Consider the following 21548-nt stretch of genomic DNA (forward strand, 5'->3'; position numbering starts at 1 on the left):
TAAAAGTAATGTCATTTTTTATATGAGAGATAGAGGGCTTGCTAATCTGAGATATATGGGCATAAACAACTATGTATGTTGAAAAAACTGATACCATGCATGTATGTGTTCATTCACATAGCTTGATTAAAATGAAGTTACTCTTGACTCAATCATATGGAAAGCAACAGCATCAGTATGTGTCAATATATTCTATAGCAACTTCTGAAATTTTATATCAAAAGTTTGAAGTAAGAATCTCTGCTACCCTATATGTACTGGTACAGACACACAGCAAATTATGGACCCAATCCTACAACCCAGCACAGTGCCTGCAAAGTGTGCATCTAGGCCGAACTCTACTGTGGCTTCCTCCAAATCTCACCCTGAATGGGATGTCCCACAGTGTGAAGGGGAGTACAGTGCAAGAATTGGGGTGGGAACCCAAAGGAGGCTGGCCTGCTCACTATCCCATCCTCAGTTCCTTTGCAAAACAGGAACTGCATGGGACATGAGATTGCTTGCCACAGAGCTGGACTTCCTTCCATGGGCACATGCTCCTCTTCACACACAAATGTGGAAGGGACTGAATGACTTGCCTAGGCCAAAACAAATCTGTGGCACAATGAGGAATAGAATCTTCTGTCCTGAGTCCTGGTCCCATGCTTTAACAAACAGACACCCTTCCTCCCCATTAACTGTCTTAGGAAAGAGCCATTGTTATTCTGAGGCTCCTGATCAAAAGCAATAATTTATAATTCTCACGTGAACTAGCAAGTCAACTGTTCATACACCCAGCATTCTCATTTCTTCTTGCTCATTTTCCTTTTACTCCTTGCTTCCTCTATCCCATCCCTCTCTGTTGGTTGATAGGACACAGATGGGAGTTATGAGACCTGGATTCCATTCCTGGCTCTGCATCTGACTTCATGTAGCCTTGGGCAAGTTACTTAACCCTTCTGATCCTCAGGTTCCCCATCCATAAAATGAGGATGATAAAATGCTACCCACTTTTTGTAAAGCACTTTGAGATCTATGGATGAAATGATTTTCATAAAGTACTAAGCACTACCATTATAATTACCTAATCTATAATGCTTCTAATCACCATGGTAGCTATGAGTGGGATCTCTCCTTACAATTTTGGAAGTGAAGTAGTACAGCATTAGGAAAAGTGAATTTTAGTTTACTTTATTTTTAAAAGGGGACTGTCAAAGCTGGTAGGGCTTAAAATTAGATTTAGCAACTTTGTATTGTCCTGAGTGCATGTATATAAACTATACTTCCACTCTACCTGCCAAGTTATTGTTAGCAGGATAGAAACTAAGGGTTTTTTGTAGTATTCATATTATATTCCTAATACAAATTTCAAAAGCAATACAAACTGCTTTCAGTGAAATTTTTGGGATAAGATTCAGTTTTAGGATTCAACCTTAAGGGAAGGGAAAAAGCTTTCAATGATACCCCTGAATTCCCATGCAATAGGTTGGTTTCTTGGGGCCTTTAGAGGAGCAATGAACACTCAGTACCTTGCAGGATTGGGCACTTGGAAGGTAGCCCCGGTTATGCAAAAATATCTGTTTGCACTACTGTTTCCAATCTATTAATTAAAGATCAGGCTCACAGATGAGTTTATAAAGTAAGGATGGATTGTGGTATACGTTTAGATGGGTTCCCAGCTGGCATTTAGCCACACTCATTTACCATCTCACCATCATGCATTTCCAGAGGTTTGTATGTTTTTCCCTTTCAGCGGGGGTCAGAAATAAAAACAGTCTGGTGGCCAACCCTTTGATGCTACTGCAGAAAACCATTTTACATTCAATCAATGCAGCACAAATCTGAAATCATTCCATTAATAAAATACAACTGTATTAAATTATTTTTACTTTGATACTCACCAAGCAAAGCAAAATCTGTCACTATTAATTGAGTAGTGTTCTTCATGAACAATAAAGGGACCTCAGATCTTCCCTGGCTCATCAGCAGTGTACACTGACACAAAGGCAGTATGTAGATGTGGAGCCTTATTCAAGCAATACTCCCTTGGAAATAAATGGGAGTTTTGCCTGAGTAAAAAGTGCAGGATCAGGCTGATTTTAATCAAATTTAGTCCAATGTTTCATAAGTAAATATACTAAGGTTTAATAGAGCAAACACCTGTAACTCACTATGACATAACCATCAATCCATTACCATTGAAGATGAGTTCTAACCTGTTCTCAGCATCAGCACTCCATTTTGGAGACAGCAACTCAAAGGATTTTGTAAACTTCACCACCTGTTGTATTAAAAAAAATCATTCTATCTGAACTTGGGATTTTTCATGAAAAATTACATATGTATTCAACAGCAATGTAAAGTTTTATATATTAATTATATTTTTAGCCAGGGATCTTAGACTGAATGTTCAATCACACATTCCTCAGGTGGACTATTCATGTTCAAAATTTATACTGCAACACAGAACATAAGTAAACTATAAAGATACTCAATTGATTCTTTTTCATGCTCCTTCCCAAAATAGTATTTTTCCTACAATGTTTTGCTACAGCATAGAGAGAGGCTCACAATGACTTAAAAGGACCAGTTCTTCATTCTATCATAGTCCATAAATGAAGCAGCTAAATAATCTGAAAAACAACCAGAAATAATCAGAGGAGAAACACAACAACATCAGTTGACCAGATTAACTCCAACTGAACTTCCTCTAATATATGTAATATGGCCAGATAGTCAACAACTTTTAAGTACAACTTCCCATTTAAATTAATTGGTTAATTTCAGTGGGGAGTTATTCTTAACAGCTGATGGCATGTTATGGCCTATAGAGAATATTTCTGGCTTTTAACAGCTGGCACCAGGTGCCTCAATGACTTACATTTCCTCCAGTGTATTGGAGTTATGATTCACAGTCCTTGCAGAGATGCCCGATTATCAGACTTACAAAGAACCAGTGTACATTCTTAAAGAAATGTTCAGCAGTCTGCAAATGTCAGTGTTGCAGAGATTCTGTAAAGGCACAGGCTGAATGGTGCATGAAATCAAATTCTTGATAAGAACTTTTTATATTGTTAACCTCCTGGTCTTTAACATAACTTTAGAGTAAAATAATTATTCCTTTGATAAGTGGACAGAATATTCCCCATTGCACCATCTTGTCTTGGTATATGACCTTCAGATAAACATGGCTTTTTTATAAGTAATACCCACATTGTATTACCATGGGTTGTTTCAAGCTACAATTAAAGCCATCTCCAGTGACACAAATGTGAATGTTTGCCAGGAGTTTATCTGCAGCTCGCATCTCTGAAAGAACACGATGGCATGTATTCCATCGAACAGGCTATTTTCCAAAATCACAGTAATAATAATAATAATACACTTACATATGGGCTCAGAAAGAAACATGTTATCTTTAACTCTTACCCCACTTACAATTCCAGAAACTGCAAGTCAAATGAAAAGTTTAGAGAATGTAGGGGCCAGTCCTCCTGCCTCCTCCGTGGCTATGAAAGTTCCCAGATTCAACAGATCCAGTGCTGTTCCACTGGATGTGTGTGCAAAGAGGACACAGCCTAGCTCCACTGTCCCTCTCCCACTTTTCTACACGGGGGAAAATGTGGATGGGACAAAAGAAAACAAGATGGAGCACCCCCAGACAGGAGGGAGGCAATAGAGGTGTAGAATGCTGTAGCCTCAGGGCACCAGCAATTTTTAAATTTTCACACACGAAGCCCTCCCCCGAAAAAGAAATTTTTTACATGAAACCAAAATGGTGTCTATTTGAACAGAAAATACTGAAGGATTCAGGGAAATATTTGTGAATTTACATTTGAACAAAAATAAAAGATGCAAAACTACAAAAGCTATAAAAATAGTTACAAAGGCATTTAGTGCCTATTTGCTGAAATGCATGCAGAACAAACTAGGTTCTAAAAGATGCACATTAAATAACTGGTTTATGGTTCTCTGGATCTGGTTGTGTATATTAAGGCTGCTTTCAAGCACCACCAATTCAGTAAGATATTTTTAAAAATGACAATTTTAGCAGTGAGTTTCAGGAAGATGATACAACAAAGACAGATTTTTTTCCTTAGAGCAATTGCATTGTGGGGAAAAGGAAAACAGAAGACAAGATGGATTAAAAGCATTTAATTGTTTTTATAACCACACCAGAGTAGCAGTTTGCTTCTCAGTTAAATGCTGCTACCATCACACAGAGACCAGGGTCTCAAAAAAAACCCCAAACAAACAAAAACACACAGGCAAGTAAGAACTATATAACTACAACTGGATCACTCCTCTTGAAGTCAATTCCATAAAGAACTTGGCGTGACTACAGTAAAAATCTTTAGGTGAGCAAAAGGGACTAGAAACAGATGGTGTGGTTTTGCCTTGAGAAAAATAAATATAAAGTCTATATAACTTAAAATAAGAATTATATATTGAAAAACATTCACTGTGCAATATGGTACTTACATTTTATATGTAAAAGCCTCATCACAATAAAAACAGACATTATCCCACTCATGTATTAGACCTTCTCTAAAATTTGAAGGACCACTTACTGGTGATTCAATGTCTTCCAGGAGTAACACTGAACATCGTTCACACTTCAACAGAGTCTGGGCTCGATGCATGATTTTCTTAACAATTTTCTCTAAGTCCGTCTGTTCCTCAAAGAGGTCATTAACTACCTCCAGCAAAGCCTGCATAAGAGGACAGGAAATTATTACTTTGGTTGCAGAAACAACGATTAAATGATCTACTTGTAAAGATGTGCACTCTTTGGGTCTGATTCTGATCTCGTTACATAGATGAAAATCTAAGAGTAACTCCCCATATGTCTTCATTCAAGCAAAATTCTTACTGATTTTAGTGTCAATTGAATCAATGGGAGTTCTTATTGAGTAAAGAGTGAGTAAGAACTGAATAATGATGTCTGAGTTTGGCCCTACATAGGCCCAATCCAACTCTATTGCAATCCATGGGATTTTTTCCATTTACTTCAATGGATTTTGGATTGGATCCAAGAAGAGAGAGTTTCAAAGTTTCATAGGAGTATTTAGCTACCAGGGTTTATATGCTTCATGATGGGATGGAAAACTGTGTCTTTTAATAACACGTCCGCATGTGCTGACCTATGGTTGGGTGGCCAAGATTTGTTTTAGAATATTATGATGATGCCTGTAATAATAATCCTGCTTTACTCATTTATTTTAAAAAGTTCATTGCCATTTCAAACACAAGACATGGCTAGGGAGAGACAAGATGTGTAAATATTTTTACATTAGACAGTCACACTGATCCTTACTTAAAGACTAGATTTTTTTACCACTAATAAAGTCCCACAGAGCAAAAGACAGCTCTTGGCAATTCCTCCTCAATCTGTCCTATGTAAGTTTAGATAACATTAAAGAATTAATTGCAAATAGCTAAATCCCTGAGCAGCTTCAGTCACCATATTGTTAAAAAAACTGCCACAAAAATGTCTCCTTCTCCCCCTCTCTCCCAAAATTGCAGTGGTCCATACTCAGAGCTGTACAGGAATAAAGACCTCATGATCTACAACCTAGAGCTCTACACTATTGGAAAGGGGAGACTCCTAGCTTCCCAATGGGACATAAAGCAAAGGTGTCTGGTCCTGGTAGATACCAAGATATTCATGATTACATAATTATATATACAAAATCTAAGGTAACATTTGGAGATTTTAATATTTGTTCATTATAATTTCCCTCTCCTTACAAATCACACCTAGTTGGACACATAGGGTGAAATCTTGGTCCCACTGAACTCAGTGAGAGGACTGAACAAAGGGAGTTTAGCTTCACAGGAGGAGAGATTTAAGAAAAACAATACCAATACAAAAAACTCACTGGAACATTTCCATGATCTTTTTTCTGCAAAATATGTGTTATGTACAGAATGCATAACGGTGTGGCTTAAAGGTTGTGGTTGTACTCCTTTGGAGTACCCTGCATAACTCACTCCTGTAGGCAAATGAAATATTACAAATACAGGATGCTTGAGGGTTGATATTTCTGGAATTTTAAAAAGATCTGAATCTGTGGAAATGTAACTCATTCTACTCTGCAGCATGGGTTCTAAACACACCTATCTCAGCACAATAAACTTGAAATTGTCAACAGGAAACAAACATTTAACATCAAAAACAAATTTATCTACCACCATCTAAGCCTGTAGCTTCAAGGACATTCACCATGCACTTAAAAGGTTCTCTTGGGATTATTTTGAACTAAAACTTCATTGGTTCCTTAAAACTGTCTGTTCTGGAATTTGAAGGAAAGAGAGATGTGCTTGATAGCTGTCCAACGTGCTGCTCTCTACTTACTCTGCTTCTGTCATATTCCTTCCTTGAAGCAGCAAATAGCTGAGCGTTAGATATGGCAATTCCACAAAATGGGAGGTACATCTGCATCACCTGTTTCATAGAGAAATTTTAGGTCATTAAGAAACACTATTGAACGTAAGCATCCATATTATTTAGCAATGAGATCTGAGGACACTTGGCAACTCTCAGGAAGTGCTCTGCACCCTTAAAGTCTTCCATTATATAAGTAAAAACAAAACAAATTATCTGTGAATGGACCCTAGAGATTGGGGGAAAGAACTATTTCAAACATTAGCCCCCCAAACCAAACCAAACCAGACTCAAAACTATTTGGATTTATGGATTCAGCTGGTGAGGATCTTTGCTATTATTCTGACAAATCCATTGCAGGATTCTCAGCAAGTGTGGAAATCTGTCCTCAGGTGGAAACCGCATTAAAATCTTGAATACTCTGGAGTTTCCCCAAGTCAAAGGATTCCCTTTCTTTTGGGATTGCCTCTGTCATGGTAACCCCTTCCCCTCCCCCCTCAAACATGCAACATCTGAAGATGGCAAGCACAGCAGAGACTGACGCTCCTACTGACTCTGAGAGGAACAGAGTTGAAGATCAAGCTTCAGGAGCTGTAGGGAGGGAAGGAAGGAAAGAAGAAGGGAACAGCATCTGGTTGAGTAGAAATGTGGCAAAAGGGGAAGAAAATTCAAAAAGTTCATATGCATTTAGGTAAGAATCTAAGACTTGGGACTACACTGAATCTTTTAAGGTTCACTCCATTTACTTTATTTAAAAAATACTAGGGAGGGAGGTGAGAACCACAGTGACAGGGAATGAGACTACACTGAATCTTTTAAGGTTCACTCCATTTACTTTATTTAAAAAATACTAGGGAGGGAGGTGAGAACCACAGTGACAGGGAATGAAGTGGCCACAGATTGTGCTGGCTCTGTATTTCAAATGAACAAATCCTGTACCCAAATACTTCAATAACTGTAAAGTTTAGGATTTTGTGCATAAAGTTCACATGAGGTGAGGTGAGGTGACTTCACAATACCAACAAGAAAGTAAAAACATAAGAATACTGGTACTTTCAAACCAGAGCTTTGAAACAACAGATACAGCATTGGCACCGCTGGCTAGTTCTGGCCCAGTCCTGTGAGACACTGAGCACCTTTTATGAGATGCCAAGAGTCCTCAAGGTCTGTCAAAGTCCATTAGAACTGAGGGCACTCAGACCTGTACCAGGACTAAGCCCCTGGTCTGAAAGTGATGATGAAGGAGAGGAAGAAGGCAATCAGATAACTAGAGGGATACTGGAAGAGATTATGGCTAGACAGAAAAAAATCAGTCTATCTTGACATGCTTGGAAGGAATAATTGATGAGATGAATACAAAAATAAACATCACGGAGGAGAATAGTTTGGTTTTCTACATCCAATCAGACTTACATGTGAATGGTATAATGTCTACCTTGTTTACAAAACAAAGCACAAACAAAAATAACAGTCTCTTGGAAAGCAGGGTTGAAATCTTGGAGCCCGAGGTGAGCTTCCATAATGTATTAGTAATAGAGACCCCAGCACAGATGGAAGCCTCAGGTCCTGTGATATTTACAGAACAGTTGTTGCTTAACCTGGTTGGTATTATGCCAAGAACAATCTTCTGTGCAGTTGTTGACTGAGCAAAGTGAGACATAACATTCAATTCAGTGGCATTTCTCTGTTTGTCTGTAAAGACCATATCTGATCAATTTCCAAATTTCAGGGAACTTCCTAGTAATCAATGGGATGAACCCTACTGATTTGATTGATACTTCCCTTACCATTGTGTTGGTCTCACCTGTCCATTTACTTGGTGTCATGTACTTCTGTACCATATACAGACTAGTCACAGAGCTTGCTTATACACACCAGCTGTGTTCATCATAAGACCCTTTAATGCTCTGCCAGGTTTGGCTGAGGTTGTTTAAATAAAGTATTTTACACAATGCTGCCAAGTGGCTAAACAGCATAGTACAATTTAGCATTCCATTACACTTGGCCTTTGTACAAAGATGAGAATTCTGAGAGTATCTCCTGAAAACATGGAGTTGCTCTGGTGTGTAGCAGCTATGAAACTGTGATGTCTTTGTTTTCTGTCTTTTTCACCTTTAAAGTAATAATTTTGTTCTCCTAGTTACTGCAGCCTGCAACAGGGGAGAGAGACAGAGAAACACACACACACACACTGTTCTCCCTCAAAGACTCTCCTTTGTTCTTTCTTATGGTGTTTCTCCTTAAACTAAAATGATGCATTTTAGACAGAAGGTACGTTTGCTCTTTATCAATGGGATGGCAACAATTGCTCTAATCTTCAAATGTGTCAATTTTAACATTCTTTTCTACATTAAATAAATCCAAATTGGTAGGTTTGACTGATTATGATCGGTGGGAAAGGCCATTCAAAATGAAAATTAAAAGTAAAAACACAACCGTAATGCATGAAAGTGCCAAAGAGACCAAAGGGAGTGGGTATGAAGTGGCATGCCCTCACACTGACAGAGAGGCTTTTTATGCTTGGACAGAGGGGAGCTTAAAAATGGAAAACCTGACACAGAAAGGGGTGGTGAACTAGAAGAGGGTAGCCCTGCCTCAGACAGCAGAGACAGGCTCACCGATAGGGAGACAGCAACAAGCCTCACTGCTCCAGAAGCTGCATGACCCAGCCTCAGAGCAGTATGCCCCACGGGGAGGGGCTGGAGGTAGACCCTTTTCTTTATTTTCCCACAGACGCCTCTCTGCCATAAGGGAAGAAAGAGGGGAGAGGACTTTTCTTTTGTTTGCTCCAAGAACCCCTTTAGGTGTTTGCTAGAGTGGGGAGAGAGAGGCCATATAAGGACTTGAAGTGGGGTCTGGAGGGAGCTTGAAGGGACTCCTCCCCCTCTACCAGAGGGGAAAGAATGAAGCTTTCAAATTTTCATTACCAAAAACTGCACTGGGAGAATTTTACAACTCTCTGTTTAGTTTCTGTTAAAAAAAAAATAGAAAACTTGGTTACTAGTGATGCATCACTGAATGCCATAGTCAGGGAAGAGATCTCTGTAGAAAAAAATTGCTTACAAGAAAAAGTCTGACCTGATGCATTCATGAGATTTGAATACTTTTAACCTTTTACTATATATAACTTTTAGAACCAGTTTGGAACCTAGTCCTGCACCATTAGAGTCAGGAGCAAAACTTTTATTCTAGACCAAGGTATTTAGACACCAGGGTGTGGTATAAGAAGACACATCATGTATTTTCAAGAATGACAAAAATGGTTGAGAGCACAAATTACTGTCTGGTGAGATGGACACCCACTCAGCAGGCCTCATTTGCCATAGCTGTGCACCTTGTGTATAATCATTTGCACCTGTGAAAAGTTGGTATATAAACTGCTACTAGCTCAGAAAAGTGGTGTTTTACACCCACTTTTCAGAACTATAGATGACTACACAACATGCAGTGCAAAGGTATTGAAAACTTTACAATAAAGAAGAAAATGAGTGAATAGAAGTTCACAATTAAGTGATATAATTCAATATCATATGGAGAACCACCACCAGTGATTTAAAGCAATTGTGCCACTTTTTAAAAGAGAGTTTGGCAAAACAAAAATCTGCTGCTCTCTATTTTGTCTTTTCTGAGCCATATAGCTACTGCTGCTTAAACAGTCTCTGGCAAAACTGTAATACAGTAATTGACACATCACTAATGGTTACTGACATTTTTTAAAGACTCTTCTATTGCAAAATCACAGAGTGGAGTAGAACAAATTTATCACATTTTGGCTTCTAATAAATAAATTAAATATGCATTTACAACTGCAATATCAAAACACCTGTTTTCTGATGCATTCTGTGAGCCTTTAACAGACAGGAAACATTCAGAAGTACCATTACAGAAGCTAGACACTATGGCAATTGGCTTTACAAAAATATCCAATGGTGAGCTGACTGCCCTTGAACATTTTAGCCAATTATTGTGAAGACTTGATAGTATACCAAATCCTTCAGGGGTTTTGCTCCCAAAAGAGTATGTAAGTGAATAGTTGAAGAAATGTCACCATGAATTTGGATACTTTTTTTTTTTTTTTTGACTGATGGGTGAGTAATAAAAGGTCCTCTGGCACATCAACGTAAAAGAATATTGCATCATGCTTGGCCAGAATCTATTTAACTGTAATGCATTCTAGTTACTAAAAAGATTTTTCCTTAAATATAAGTGTCTTGTTTATAATAAACAGCACTAAACACTTCAGTGATGTCACAACCCACCGTTTTTGACATCTGAATTCTCCAGCATGAAGTGGTGATTCAATAACAAAATACTGAGCTGTGGCATAACTAAATAAACAAGGCAGGAGGAGCAGACTGAATAGAAAGGAGAAGTCTTATGCTTGGTCATAGATATGTTGTCAAAAAGCAGCAATGATGAGAAAGAACACAGAGAAAAATGACAGGTCTATTTTAATTTGCCTCAGTGTGACACCGGAACATTTTAAGAAGGAGCTGTTTTCCTGTACTCTCTCTGCTGTCCCTTCTGCACTACAATACAGGCAGAGGGAACTTACCTGGTGCAATCTGGATCTGTGAATGTTTTACCAAATACTAAGGTTTTATTGCACAAGAAACTCTATCAGCTCATATCTGACATTAAAACTCTTAAAGGAGCTGCTGCTAACAAGTCCAAAGCTTGAGAAAGGAAAATATAATCTGTCTGTGCTTGAACGTGCAATAAGTGGGGAGGCATAGCTATGGCCTGTAGTCATGCCAATGGACTGACCATCAGTGTGAAATTCATGGGGAAAATGCAACTTATTATATAAACCATTCCGCAACAGATGAAGTTACTCATCCTTGCTATATCCAATTACCAATCCAAGGCACAATTAGCAAGCATTTTTTCAATTTTGAAAGTACGAGCAACATGAAAGGTAATTCCTTATGGGGGTAATTTCTTACCCTATCTAATTTGCACTAAATTACTAGGAAACCCACTATAAGTGCTTGAACTGTACACATTGTTCAGAAAGCAAATAAATACACTATTAAAAAATCCAATGACACAAGTTTACAAAATGTACTTTGTTCATCTATTTTTGCAACTGAAGCTTGGTTTATAACAGTACGTCACAGCATAGTGGCATCAGTAAATGTGTGATAGCATATTTTGTACAAATAATGCAATCTCAGTAATAAGCTGATCTAGCTAATCTGCTGAGAGATGGAGCTAGAAAGCTTATCTCTTTCACCAGCAAGAGTTGGTTGAATAACAGATATTACCTCATTCACCTTGTCTCTTTAAAACCCTGGGTACCAGCACGGCTACAGCTACAACGACACTCCAAATTTGGTTTTTACTCATCCTGACTTGCATGTTCAAAAAGCAGACTCAGTGACACCATTTAAACATTTCCTATATTCTTAAAAATAGGTGGAATATATCAATGTTTTATTAAATTCAAGAATCTACAGACCAAAATCAATTGCAATAGGGTTAAGTGTGAACACTCACCTAAATCACATTACGTTCTGGCATCTGTACAGTGTCTGGCAATTCTTATATCCATGTCTCTGATCAAATCAAAGCATAGCAGCAGCTTGCACTTCATGGAAACATTTGCCAAAACCAGAGTTTTTTCCAAGCTAATTACAGGTTTGAACCCCTATATTCTGTGGATATTCTATGAACCCTAAATCCATACACATACCTCCCCGGACATCAATGAGAGCTGTACAGATCAAGAGCAGTACATTGCTTGATTAGTCCATTGCCTCTGAGGTTTTTTAAATTCATGTTTGCATGTTATTATTTATTCAGTGCTATAAAAGTACATGGTGCTTCAGAGACAAAGAAAAGATAATACAATCTCAAATTTGGCAGCCTGTCGGGGCTGTAAACAGCCTGCATGAGGCCAGGGAGAATTTCACCATAATGAGGCAAGTGTTGGTCTGCCTCATGTGATTGCCCGCACACAAGGGAACTAGATAGTCTCTTCACCAGCCAGATCCCTACGACATTCTGTAGTAGAAAACAATCCCCGTAAAAATCTAAAAGATCAGATACTTACGCTGGACCCCATCCCCATGAACCCTGCTGTTGGAGGACTGCTGGAGGTGGAATAGGGGGCAGCGCCATAGCAGAGAGATGCTTGGGCTGTTACAGCCCTAGGACAACCTAGAATCAGGAGGGCACAAACGAGGCTTAAAGTCACAGCCTGCCCCTGGCCTGGACTTTCTGTGGTGCCCCTCCAGGTGGTGAAGAACAGAATCTGACCCTGCATCTTTTCTTATACATACTCAAGTCTTGAAATAGGAGTGACTAAAAAAAAAATCCTGGTGAAGTCAGATTTATAACAATGAAGTCCTAAAAATGTTTTTTATATCATTAGAACTATACTCATCCACTCTTCCTATTTTAGTTCTCTGTTTAACCTGTTTCTAACCCCAGTCACTTTTATGTTAAGTATTACTCAGATCTGACATCACCAAAGCAGATGAAGCTTGAAAAATCTAGATGAGCCATGTTGTGCATTGTTTTGTCATATAAACACACACACACACACACACAAAATGTGGACAGGATTTAGTAAACCTAGTTTAGCTACATTTTATCAGACATATTTAATACTTAAATATTTACTTGTGTTTAGCACTTAGTGTGTGGGAGGGGACAATAATCTGCATGCGACCTTCCAAAGAAAGCCTCATAATAAACTTTGTTGTTTCAGATAAATCTGAAATCTGAAAATATGCCTATTACACTCTACCAGGCCAAAACACACTTGTGGAAGTGTTAAGAGAGATCAGGGGAAAACCACCCACCTCTATTAATACTTAGTTGCCAAATCCTGTAGTCTACTCAAGCAAAATTCCTACTAATGTCAATGGAAATGTTGTCTGACTTGAATCTCTAATAATAATTTTATTCTAAATGAACCTGGCCCATCAATTGCTTTAGGTTGCTAAACAATGATTCAAAATTCAACCTAAAATCAGGGTGTCTGACGAGGTAGAGGGGAGGGGGATACAAAGGGACAACAGTGGTCATTTAAAAATAAATTTGGAGAAGAAAAATTGCGAAGAATAGAAATGGAGAAGGCCAGAACTGAGAGGGCTGTCTAGGATGGAACAGGTATGACATCCTAGGATCCATCACAGGAAAGGCATAATTATAGCCCAACCTAAAATTGAAGGTAGTGTCAGTCAGTATGAGGTTCAATGAAGAAGCTTTAAAAGAGCCAGGTCCTGCACTATTATAGGCATATAAAACAGGGCTAAACAAAAGCCTGCTCACTTTATAGTCAGCCTATGTAAAAACTGCAAAGTTGGCTTAATATGAGCATGGCTGATCAAGCCAGTGAGCAGATGTACTTCTGATGTACTTCTGCAGTCTGAACTAATTCCAAGCTCTGGAGGAACCCTGCTGGAAGTCCTGCTAAGAGTGAACTATATTAATCAAGTAATAAAGGTATGTGTTGCGTCTCTGAGGTCATCACAAGAAAAGGGACTGCATATGTACAACAGTTAGTGTAACCACATAAATACAGACTAGCATTGCCACCTATCATCAAGGTAGCCTCTCACGCTCCAGACAATGACCTTTTTCAGTTGCTCATAACTTTGCCAATCTTCAACTGTTTGGACTGAAATTTCCCACGTGGATGTCTGCCTGAGGCTAAATTGTTTTGGGGGAGAAATTTCATCCAAAATGGTTCAGTCATTTCCAAGATCAAGGACAGGTTGTTTTATCTATGGGAGAAAATTCTGTCAACCTTTATAATAAGCGGTGTACCAGCCCTATTTATAACAACCCTAGTTCTCCATTAAAAGGTTACAGTCAAATGTGACATGAAGGTTCTTAATCGGACTCACTACCTCCAGACAAGTCTTTTGAAAAAACATGGACATGAAGGAAACAAGAACATTCTCATAACCACAATCTTCCTCCACCAGAGAGACGAAAACTGGCAGGACCCAAAAGACAAAAGAAAAACATATGTGTAATTTAATCACAGATCTCACTTATCAGCAAAAGTTGTGCATCACCACCTTTGCACTTCTCCCTCTTATATTAGATGGCAGTTCCAAACACATCAGCAGTAAGTCACTGTGTAGCAATATTTGGCACTTTTGCAGTGGTCTCAGTCTAAGGCCTGGTCTACCTAACTACATCGCTCAGGGCTATGAAAAACTTCATGCCCTGTGCAGAGTAGTTAGGTCTACCTAACCCCCAGCCTATACACAGTGAGGTCGATGGAGGAATTCTTCTGTTGAGTCAACTACTGCCTCTCGCTGGGGAGGATTTACTACAGCGATTAAAAACCCATTCCATTATTGTACTGTCTACGCTACAGCACTATACCGCTGTAGTGCTTGTAGTGTAAATGTACCCTAAGTATCTCAAAACATTTTACAGACATAAGTGAGCTAAGCCTTAAAACACCAATTTTTTTCTACAGGTAGGCAAACAGTTAGGTTAAATAACTTCCCACGGGTCACAAAGCAAGTCTTTGGCAAAGTCAGAAAAAGAACCAGAGCTCCTGGGTCTCAGTTCTGTGCTTGAATTATCAGACTCATCTTTCGTGACTGAAGAACTGTTATAAAACTGCATGAAGATCATTTGATCAGGAGTGAACATCTTCATATTGCTAGAGCCCTGAAAATCCGTGGATATCTGCTTTATATCCATGGATGCGGTCCTTTGTTTCCTCATCTTTGCGTATTGTGGATCGGATGCGGGGCTCTAGAGCAGTGGTTCTCAAAGGATGGCCGCAGCCCCCTGGTAGTCTGTGGTTTCAGGGGGTCCACCTATGGGGCTGCAGCCCAGTGAACCGGTGCCCACCACAGGGCTAAAGCCCAGAACTCCACGGGGAGGAGCACCAGGGCTCAAGACTTTAGCCCGGGTCTGGGAGGGGAGAGCGCTGGGCCTAAACCCTCAATTCTGGCTTCTCCTCCCCCAGTGACTGCACAGTAAGGGTCTGACAGGAGGCAAGCAGCAGTGGTTGTTAGTGGGGCTTGGGGCACTGGATTCCCCATGCAGGCTCTGCTGTTGCTGTTGCTGGTGAGTGCAGTTAACATCATCCAGCAGGCCTACCCGGGGCAATTAGAGAGCAACATGCATCCTATGGCTTGGGCGGTGAATCCAGCAATGTCCCAACCCACTCAAAAGTGCCGCATCTTACTCCCTATCAGACACAGAGTAGTGGAGAAGAATGTCCCCCGGGCCTGTGGTGCCATTTGCTGTGTTCATAGTTCCCGAATGCAAATTTTAGACACACACGTATCTATAGATAGATAGATATATGTGCATGTTTGCAAAATTAGTAGGTTTAAGCCTCAATTAGTAATTTCATAATTACATGTAAAAATCAGGAGGGTTATGGAAAATTAGGGAAAATTGGCATCTCTCGTTTAGCTCTTCTGTATATAACGGTCTACACTGAGATCATGTTGATATAACTAACTTTTTCTTCAGCTTCTTCTCAGGTAAGTTTCAAAAGACATGTTGTGATTTATAAAGAGAGAACAATTGTTTGACCAGGAATCTGGCATCTTTATTTAACAGAGAGAAGAGGGGAGAGGGGTGAAAGAGACAAGCTTTTGAGCTTACACAGAGCTCTTCTTCAGGTCTGGGAAAGGTACTCAGAGTGTCACAGACAGCTAAATACGAAGTGGAACAGATTGTTTAGCCTAAAGAGTTATTAGTGACATAGCTCATGTGGAACAGACCGCATCTCGGGCCCAAGCCTATGAGATGCTGAGAGCCTTCTGCAAGATGCTAAACACCCTCAACTCCAACTGAAGTAAATGGCATTAAAGTCTTCACTTCCAGCTCAGATCAATAAAGGAACAGTGTAAGTTGGGGGAAACAATTAAGCAAACCAGGATTCCTGGGTAGATCTGGCCCGCTATTTGTAGCATTGACCCAGTGTGGATTTTGCTGCATTTTTCTTCTCCTTTCTTTCCCACTACAAAACAATTCTGAGTAGGAGCAGATGCTGTCATATGCAAGCAAGAATTCCTATTTGGAAGGTGGTTAAAGTAAAATCAGGGGATTTAGAAATTATCAAAATCCTCTGACATTTCTTTGATGCTACTTCTTGCCAATCAAAGCAGTCCAGGTGCGTCTTCTGCAGTAGCTAACCTCACCAACAAATAGAAGAATATTTAAGAAATTTATTAATGGGATTACCTTGTAGAGTTTCTTGTCCCATACATAGGCATAACCCAGATAAAGGACCACCTGGTTCATAATTTACATTTCACAGAAATTTTTCTATTTATCTTTTACAGTCTTATCCGTCTCTATTGACATTATTGACTATTTAAGTATTTTATTGTGTAATCATGTGCCTCTCTGGTAAAATATAATCATATGTTGTATCTTTTGGAAATACATTCCTGTTATTTTGTTGGCTTGCCTATGGAAACTTGCCATTGGTGTTCTACACTTGTCTATTTTGAGCTCAGAGGTATTTAGTATTAATGTGACAAATGTCACGGCACAGCATGTCATTGCACTTCTTGCTGTTGACACTTGGGTCTATTCTTCATTCATTTCCCCAGAGAAAGCTGTCTCTATTCTCCTTTCCATTTTTTAGGATGACAAATCAATTGTAGGACTTCAGTCTTTTGGCAATTCAGTATAGATAAGAAAACTTCTCATAGCCAGTTCCTAAATATTGCAGTTTTGCCCATGTATTTATTATAATTTTGATGGTTCCACTTCTTGTCTATAAACCAAAAGTACATACTCTAGGGCTTTTACTTGACTTAAATTTTAACAGAGAGACTCATTAATATAGTCAAAACATCACTTAACATGCAGCATCATAACATACTGCTAATATTTCTCATATACAACAACACCAACTTACATTCTAGTTGGCCAGACTATGCAATTGGATACAACTGACAATAAAAGGGACATGAAAACAAGTATGCACAACTTCAATGAAGCCCAATATGGGTAAGCTTGGAGAAACAGAGAAAGGGTATTTTGTAATTTAAACTAGGAAAGCATATTGTGAGGCTTCTTACATTAAAGTTAAAGCTATGTGGAACATATGTGAAAAAATACAATCCTTGGGACATATCATTCAATTCCAGAATGAAAAAAGGGCAAGAGCATCTCTGCTGGATAGGCGAAATATCCTTAAAGCAATCAACTAGTATTTGCTTGTCCACAAGAATAGTAGCCACAAAATCTATCTGTTTTAGGTTGAATCAGGGAAAGGAGAAGACTAACCTGGGTCAACACAATTTCTTAAACAAAAGAAAAACAGAAGAAAATGGCATTTATTGTTTCTTTGATTAAAGAAATATTTGAAAGATAATCTATTTCCACTTACCAGACAACCATCATAAAAAATGAGAATGGTGCATCAATTAGTCAATATCAAAAGAAAGCGAATTAACAATACAACATGTTCTATAAGTTATAGTACATTACTTCCATATTTACTCACTTTGAGCATAGTCTTGGTCAAAGGGATAGCAGCATAAAGGAATATGAGCCAGATGTTGCTCTCAGTGTAAATCTGGAAGGCCTCCATTGATTTCTTAGTCTGGATTTACATGAGTGTGATTTATAGAAGAATATAACCTTTTGTAACAATCTAGCTTTAGTTTTATCCTTAATGTAGAAAGTTTGTTGATGCCTTAAGGACCTTTTCAACAGCTTTGGCCTTATCAGTATGACTTTTGTGGAACTGATATTAAAATGTATTGAACCTCTGCAACAAAATACCATTCAGAAGAATCTGAGCATAAATAGTGTATTTACAATACTTCTGTAAAACCCTGCAGTTTGTAGGACAGACATTGTGGTTTGCCATTTCCTGCCTCTCAAATGCCTCTGTACTATGTCTGACATGGCTCTCAAATCTTGAGCATGCCACTAATGTTAAATATTCTAGCCAGTCATCAGGACATGACCATTCAAATAGCAAAGAAAATTTTTTTGGCACAAAACCTAATGCCCTGCCCAGAATCTTAACTAGGCCTCAGTAAGAAAGGAAATTTATGCTTTCTTTTGATCAGATACAAAACCACTGCCTTGGAGAAAACTGTCTGAATTAGTACCGACAGTCGCCACATGTCTCCATTTCCACTTTACAACAGCAACAGCAGTAGCAGCAACAAAAGGGAATTCTGAAGCTAATGAGAATGGAGAGAGTCCAGCACCTGCAGAATTGGGCCCTCAGAAAGGAAAACTTAAATCTAGGCTTGAGTACTGAGAACAAGCTAACCTGAATATGTGAATCGTATTGCATATTAAAGAGACAATGCCTAGTTAACTTAGGCCTTAAATTGTTGATTAAAACCACTTTGCATCTTAACTCTTTCTGTATTCTGTCCAGACCTAAGTAAGAAAGGATTTCGTTGAAAATGTTGTCACTAAAAAAATGTATTTAGCAGGTAAACATTCCACTGCCAGTATATGTAACCATACAGCTGCTGTGGAAGATGCATGTGTACACAAAGGTTCCTTATAGGGGTGTTCTAATGCAGGGGTTCTCAAACTTCCTTGCATCACGACACCCTTCTGACAAGAAAAATTACTACATGACCCTGGGGGGGGACTGAAGCCTGAGCCTCCGCACCCCGCATGGGGGCCAAAGCCCCACTGCCCAGGGCAGGGGGCCAAAGCCGAAGCCGAAGGGCATCAGCCCCAGGCAGGGGGCCTGTAACTTGAGCCCCACCACCCAGGGCTGAAGCCCTCGGACTTAGGCTTTGGCCCTGGGCAGTGGGACTCAGACTTTGGCTTCAGTCCCAGCAAATCTAATGCCAAGCCTGGTGACCCATTAAAATGGGTCCCGACCCACTTTGGGGTCCCAACCCACAGTTTGAGAACCCCTCTGATAGTTTGAGAACTGCTGATCTAATGAACACCGTGGTTCCAAGTGCATTAGGCCATGGGGATAAAAGGAGCTGCTGCTGGGATTCTCCAAACATAGGCCGAAGTGTGGCAGCTTCTGTTCATGAAGTCTAAAAGCTGCTGCCGCTGCTGGATCCAAATGGTGGAGTGGCTGGTCGTTCTGCCCACTGAAACACCTGCCTCCCGTCTTCTGAGAGTGAAGAAAGCTTCTTATGAAGAGGCTCTCCCACCCCTAGTCTGATGAGACTTGGTACTAGAAAACCCTGGGAGAAGAGGAAAATTGTTTTTGTGAGCCAACCCTTACTTCTTTATGAAGGGGGAAGGTGTTTAACCACTCCTGCCCAAGGGTTGCTGTTCACTTCTCCACCAGGCAGGAGTAGGGATAAAGAATGGTTGTCTGGACCCCAGAGAGGGGCAATGTGTGTAGTGGGAGGGCTGGGATGCTGTTCTGCTGGGTAGCCTATCAACACTATATGTTTGTGCAACGGGTCAGAGGGTAACTGCCATGAGCTGAGGAGTGGCACTGCTCTGAGGCAGTGCTGATGCCAGGGACGGTGAGTCTGTGGGAGAATAGCAGATGGAAGCTTGGGACTTCTTACCAGTCACAGTATTCCCCCAATACACACCCAGACACAGAGCCTAGCCCATCCTGCATAAGTCCCAAGGAAAGGGAAATGAAAATCAGCTTGAGTGCTCCTCAACAAAATGAGCACTTTATTTTAATTTTTTTTAAATGACTGATTACATTTTTATTTATAAAATTATTTATAAAATATCAATAAATGCACATTGGCATCTCTTGGTTGCCTCTTGTATCCTTGGGGATTGCTCAAAAGACCACTGAAATCAATGGGCATCTTTTCATTTATTTCATGAGGCCACTAACATGGTGGAACTGGCTTAGCCTTACATTTGATTTCTCAAGAAATTCTGATGTGTCCCCATTGATATAACTTGACTGGGTGGTTGTCAATAACTTGGCTCAAAAGAAGTAAAAGTCAGGGAAGGTTACAGTACACTTTTGAAGCTCTAGATCTAAAAATGCCATAGGCAATTAAAACTCTGTTTTACATTTGGTTAAAAATAAATTTTGTGTATCAACTTTCATCCCAGGTCACTTTTTCATGGTTAAAAGAATTTCCTTAGATTGTAATTAATCATGTAAATATCTCTTAAATGTCCCATCATCAGAGAGGCATTACTGGTTTCAGTACCATGATAACATTAACAACTTTCAAAAGTCTTGGTTATTGCATAATAGTGATAAATAATCATTTCTATAAGGTAAAATCTTAATTTTAAAAAGCCCTTCTCGGTACTGGTGTAAATTCACACTGTATTTCTCTTGTTATAATTTTTCCAATTTAAACTCTTCATTTTTTTTTTTTACAGTAAACTGTTAGCTCCCACAGCATTTGTCTTATGAGCAATGCTGATTGGTTCACCGGGTGCTAGAGGAAGCACCATATTTTAAGGCTACAGTACTGCATCCTTCAGTTTAGTGTTGGTGCAGGCTGTGGCAGGCTGATTTTGCATGTTTGCATTTTTTTTTTCCCTTGCGCTGCAGACTTCAAGGGATTGATGAAAGTGTGTGGGCTGGTTTAGAGGTTAGCAATGACTATTCCACACATCATTGTTTCTTGAACTAATGCTGCACATCGGCAGGTATCAATGTCAATATCTAGGCAAATATATATTTATAAACAGGAAGCGCAAGGCCAAATCCTAATAACTTAATTGCACAGACCATGAGATGGCTAAGGCTTGAGTGTGAGTTTGGAGGTGGAAGGATAGGGGTGTGAATCGAGTGACACTGAATCCTCTCTCCACCTGCACCACGGAATTGCTCAGTGGTTGCTATTGCATCTTCAGATCTGCAGCAGTCGACATGTGGTGAATCTCCCCTTCATCTGGAGGTGAGGGTAGTGGAGGAGTGTGGACCCCGTGCACCAGCTCCTGGTACACTGCCCCACCATAATGTACAGATAGCACTAGACCCAGGCCCTCTACACCTGGGGACAGGATTTCCCCAGAGCTGTTTGTCTGCAGCAGCGTGCTACAGATATTTTAATTGTTGTAAAGCTCTTACTGCTAGCTGTGTGACAATACTGTAACCTGAAGTTTCTCACTCATTGGTCCAGAGAAGTGATGTAAACTGTGGATCACATCCTCTGTTCTTTGTTCAAACAACTCTCTCATTGTGGTGTTTTGCCTGAGTTAGGAGCTCAGAAGCAGCAACTCTTGGTAACACTTAACACAGCTCTTTTTCTCTCCTTTCTCAGAAACTGGCCATGAAGTGGGTTTTACAACACCT

General features: G+C 39.6%; 1 protein-coding gene across 1 annotated transcript in view; it reads right to left on the reverse strand.

Moving 5' to 3' along the window:
- PDE11A (phosphodiesterase 11A) overlaps positions 1-21548 on the reverse strand; it is a 213652-nt gene that overhangs the window by 101831 nt on the left and 90273 nt on the right. Inside the window, exons 3-5 of the mRNA XM_077830269.1 lie at positions 6338-6427; positions 4551-4691; positions 2196-2260 (exon numbers count right to left, since the gene is read on the reverse strand). Of these exons, the coding sequence (XP_077686395.1) occupies positions 2196-2260; positions 4551-4691; positions 6338-6427 (296 nt within the window). The remainder of the gene's footprint in view (positions 1-2195; positions 2261-4550; positions 4692-6337; positions 6428-21548) is intronic.

This window comes from Eretmochelys imbricata, chromosome 11 (genome assembly GCF_965152235.1).
Source record: "Eretmochelys imbricata isolate rEreImb1 chromosome 11, rEreImb1.hap1, whole genome shotgun sequence".
NCBI lineage: Eukaryota > Metazoa > Chordata > Testudines > Cheloniidae > Eretmochelys > Eretmochelys imbricata.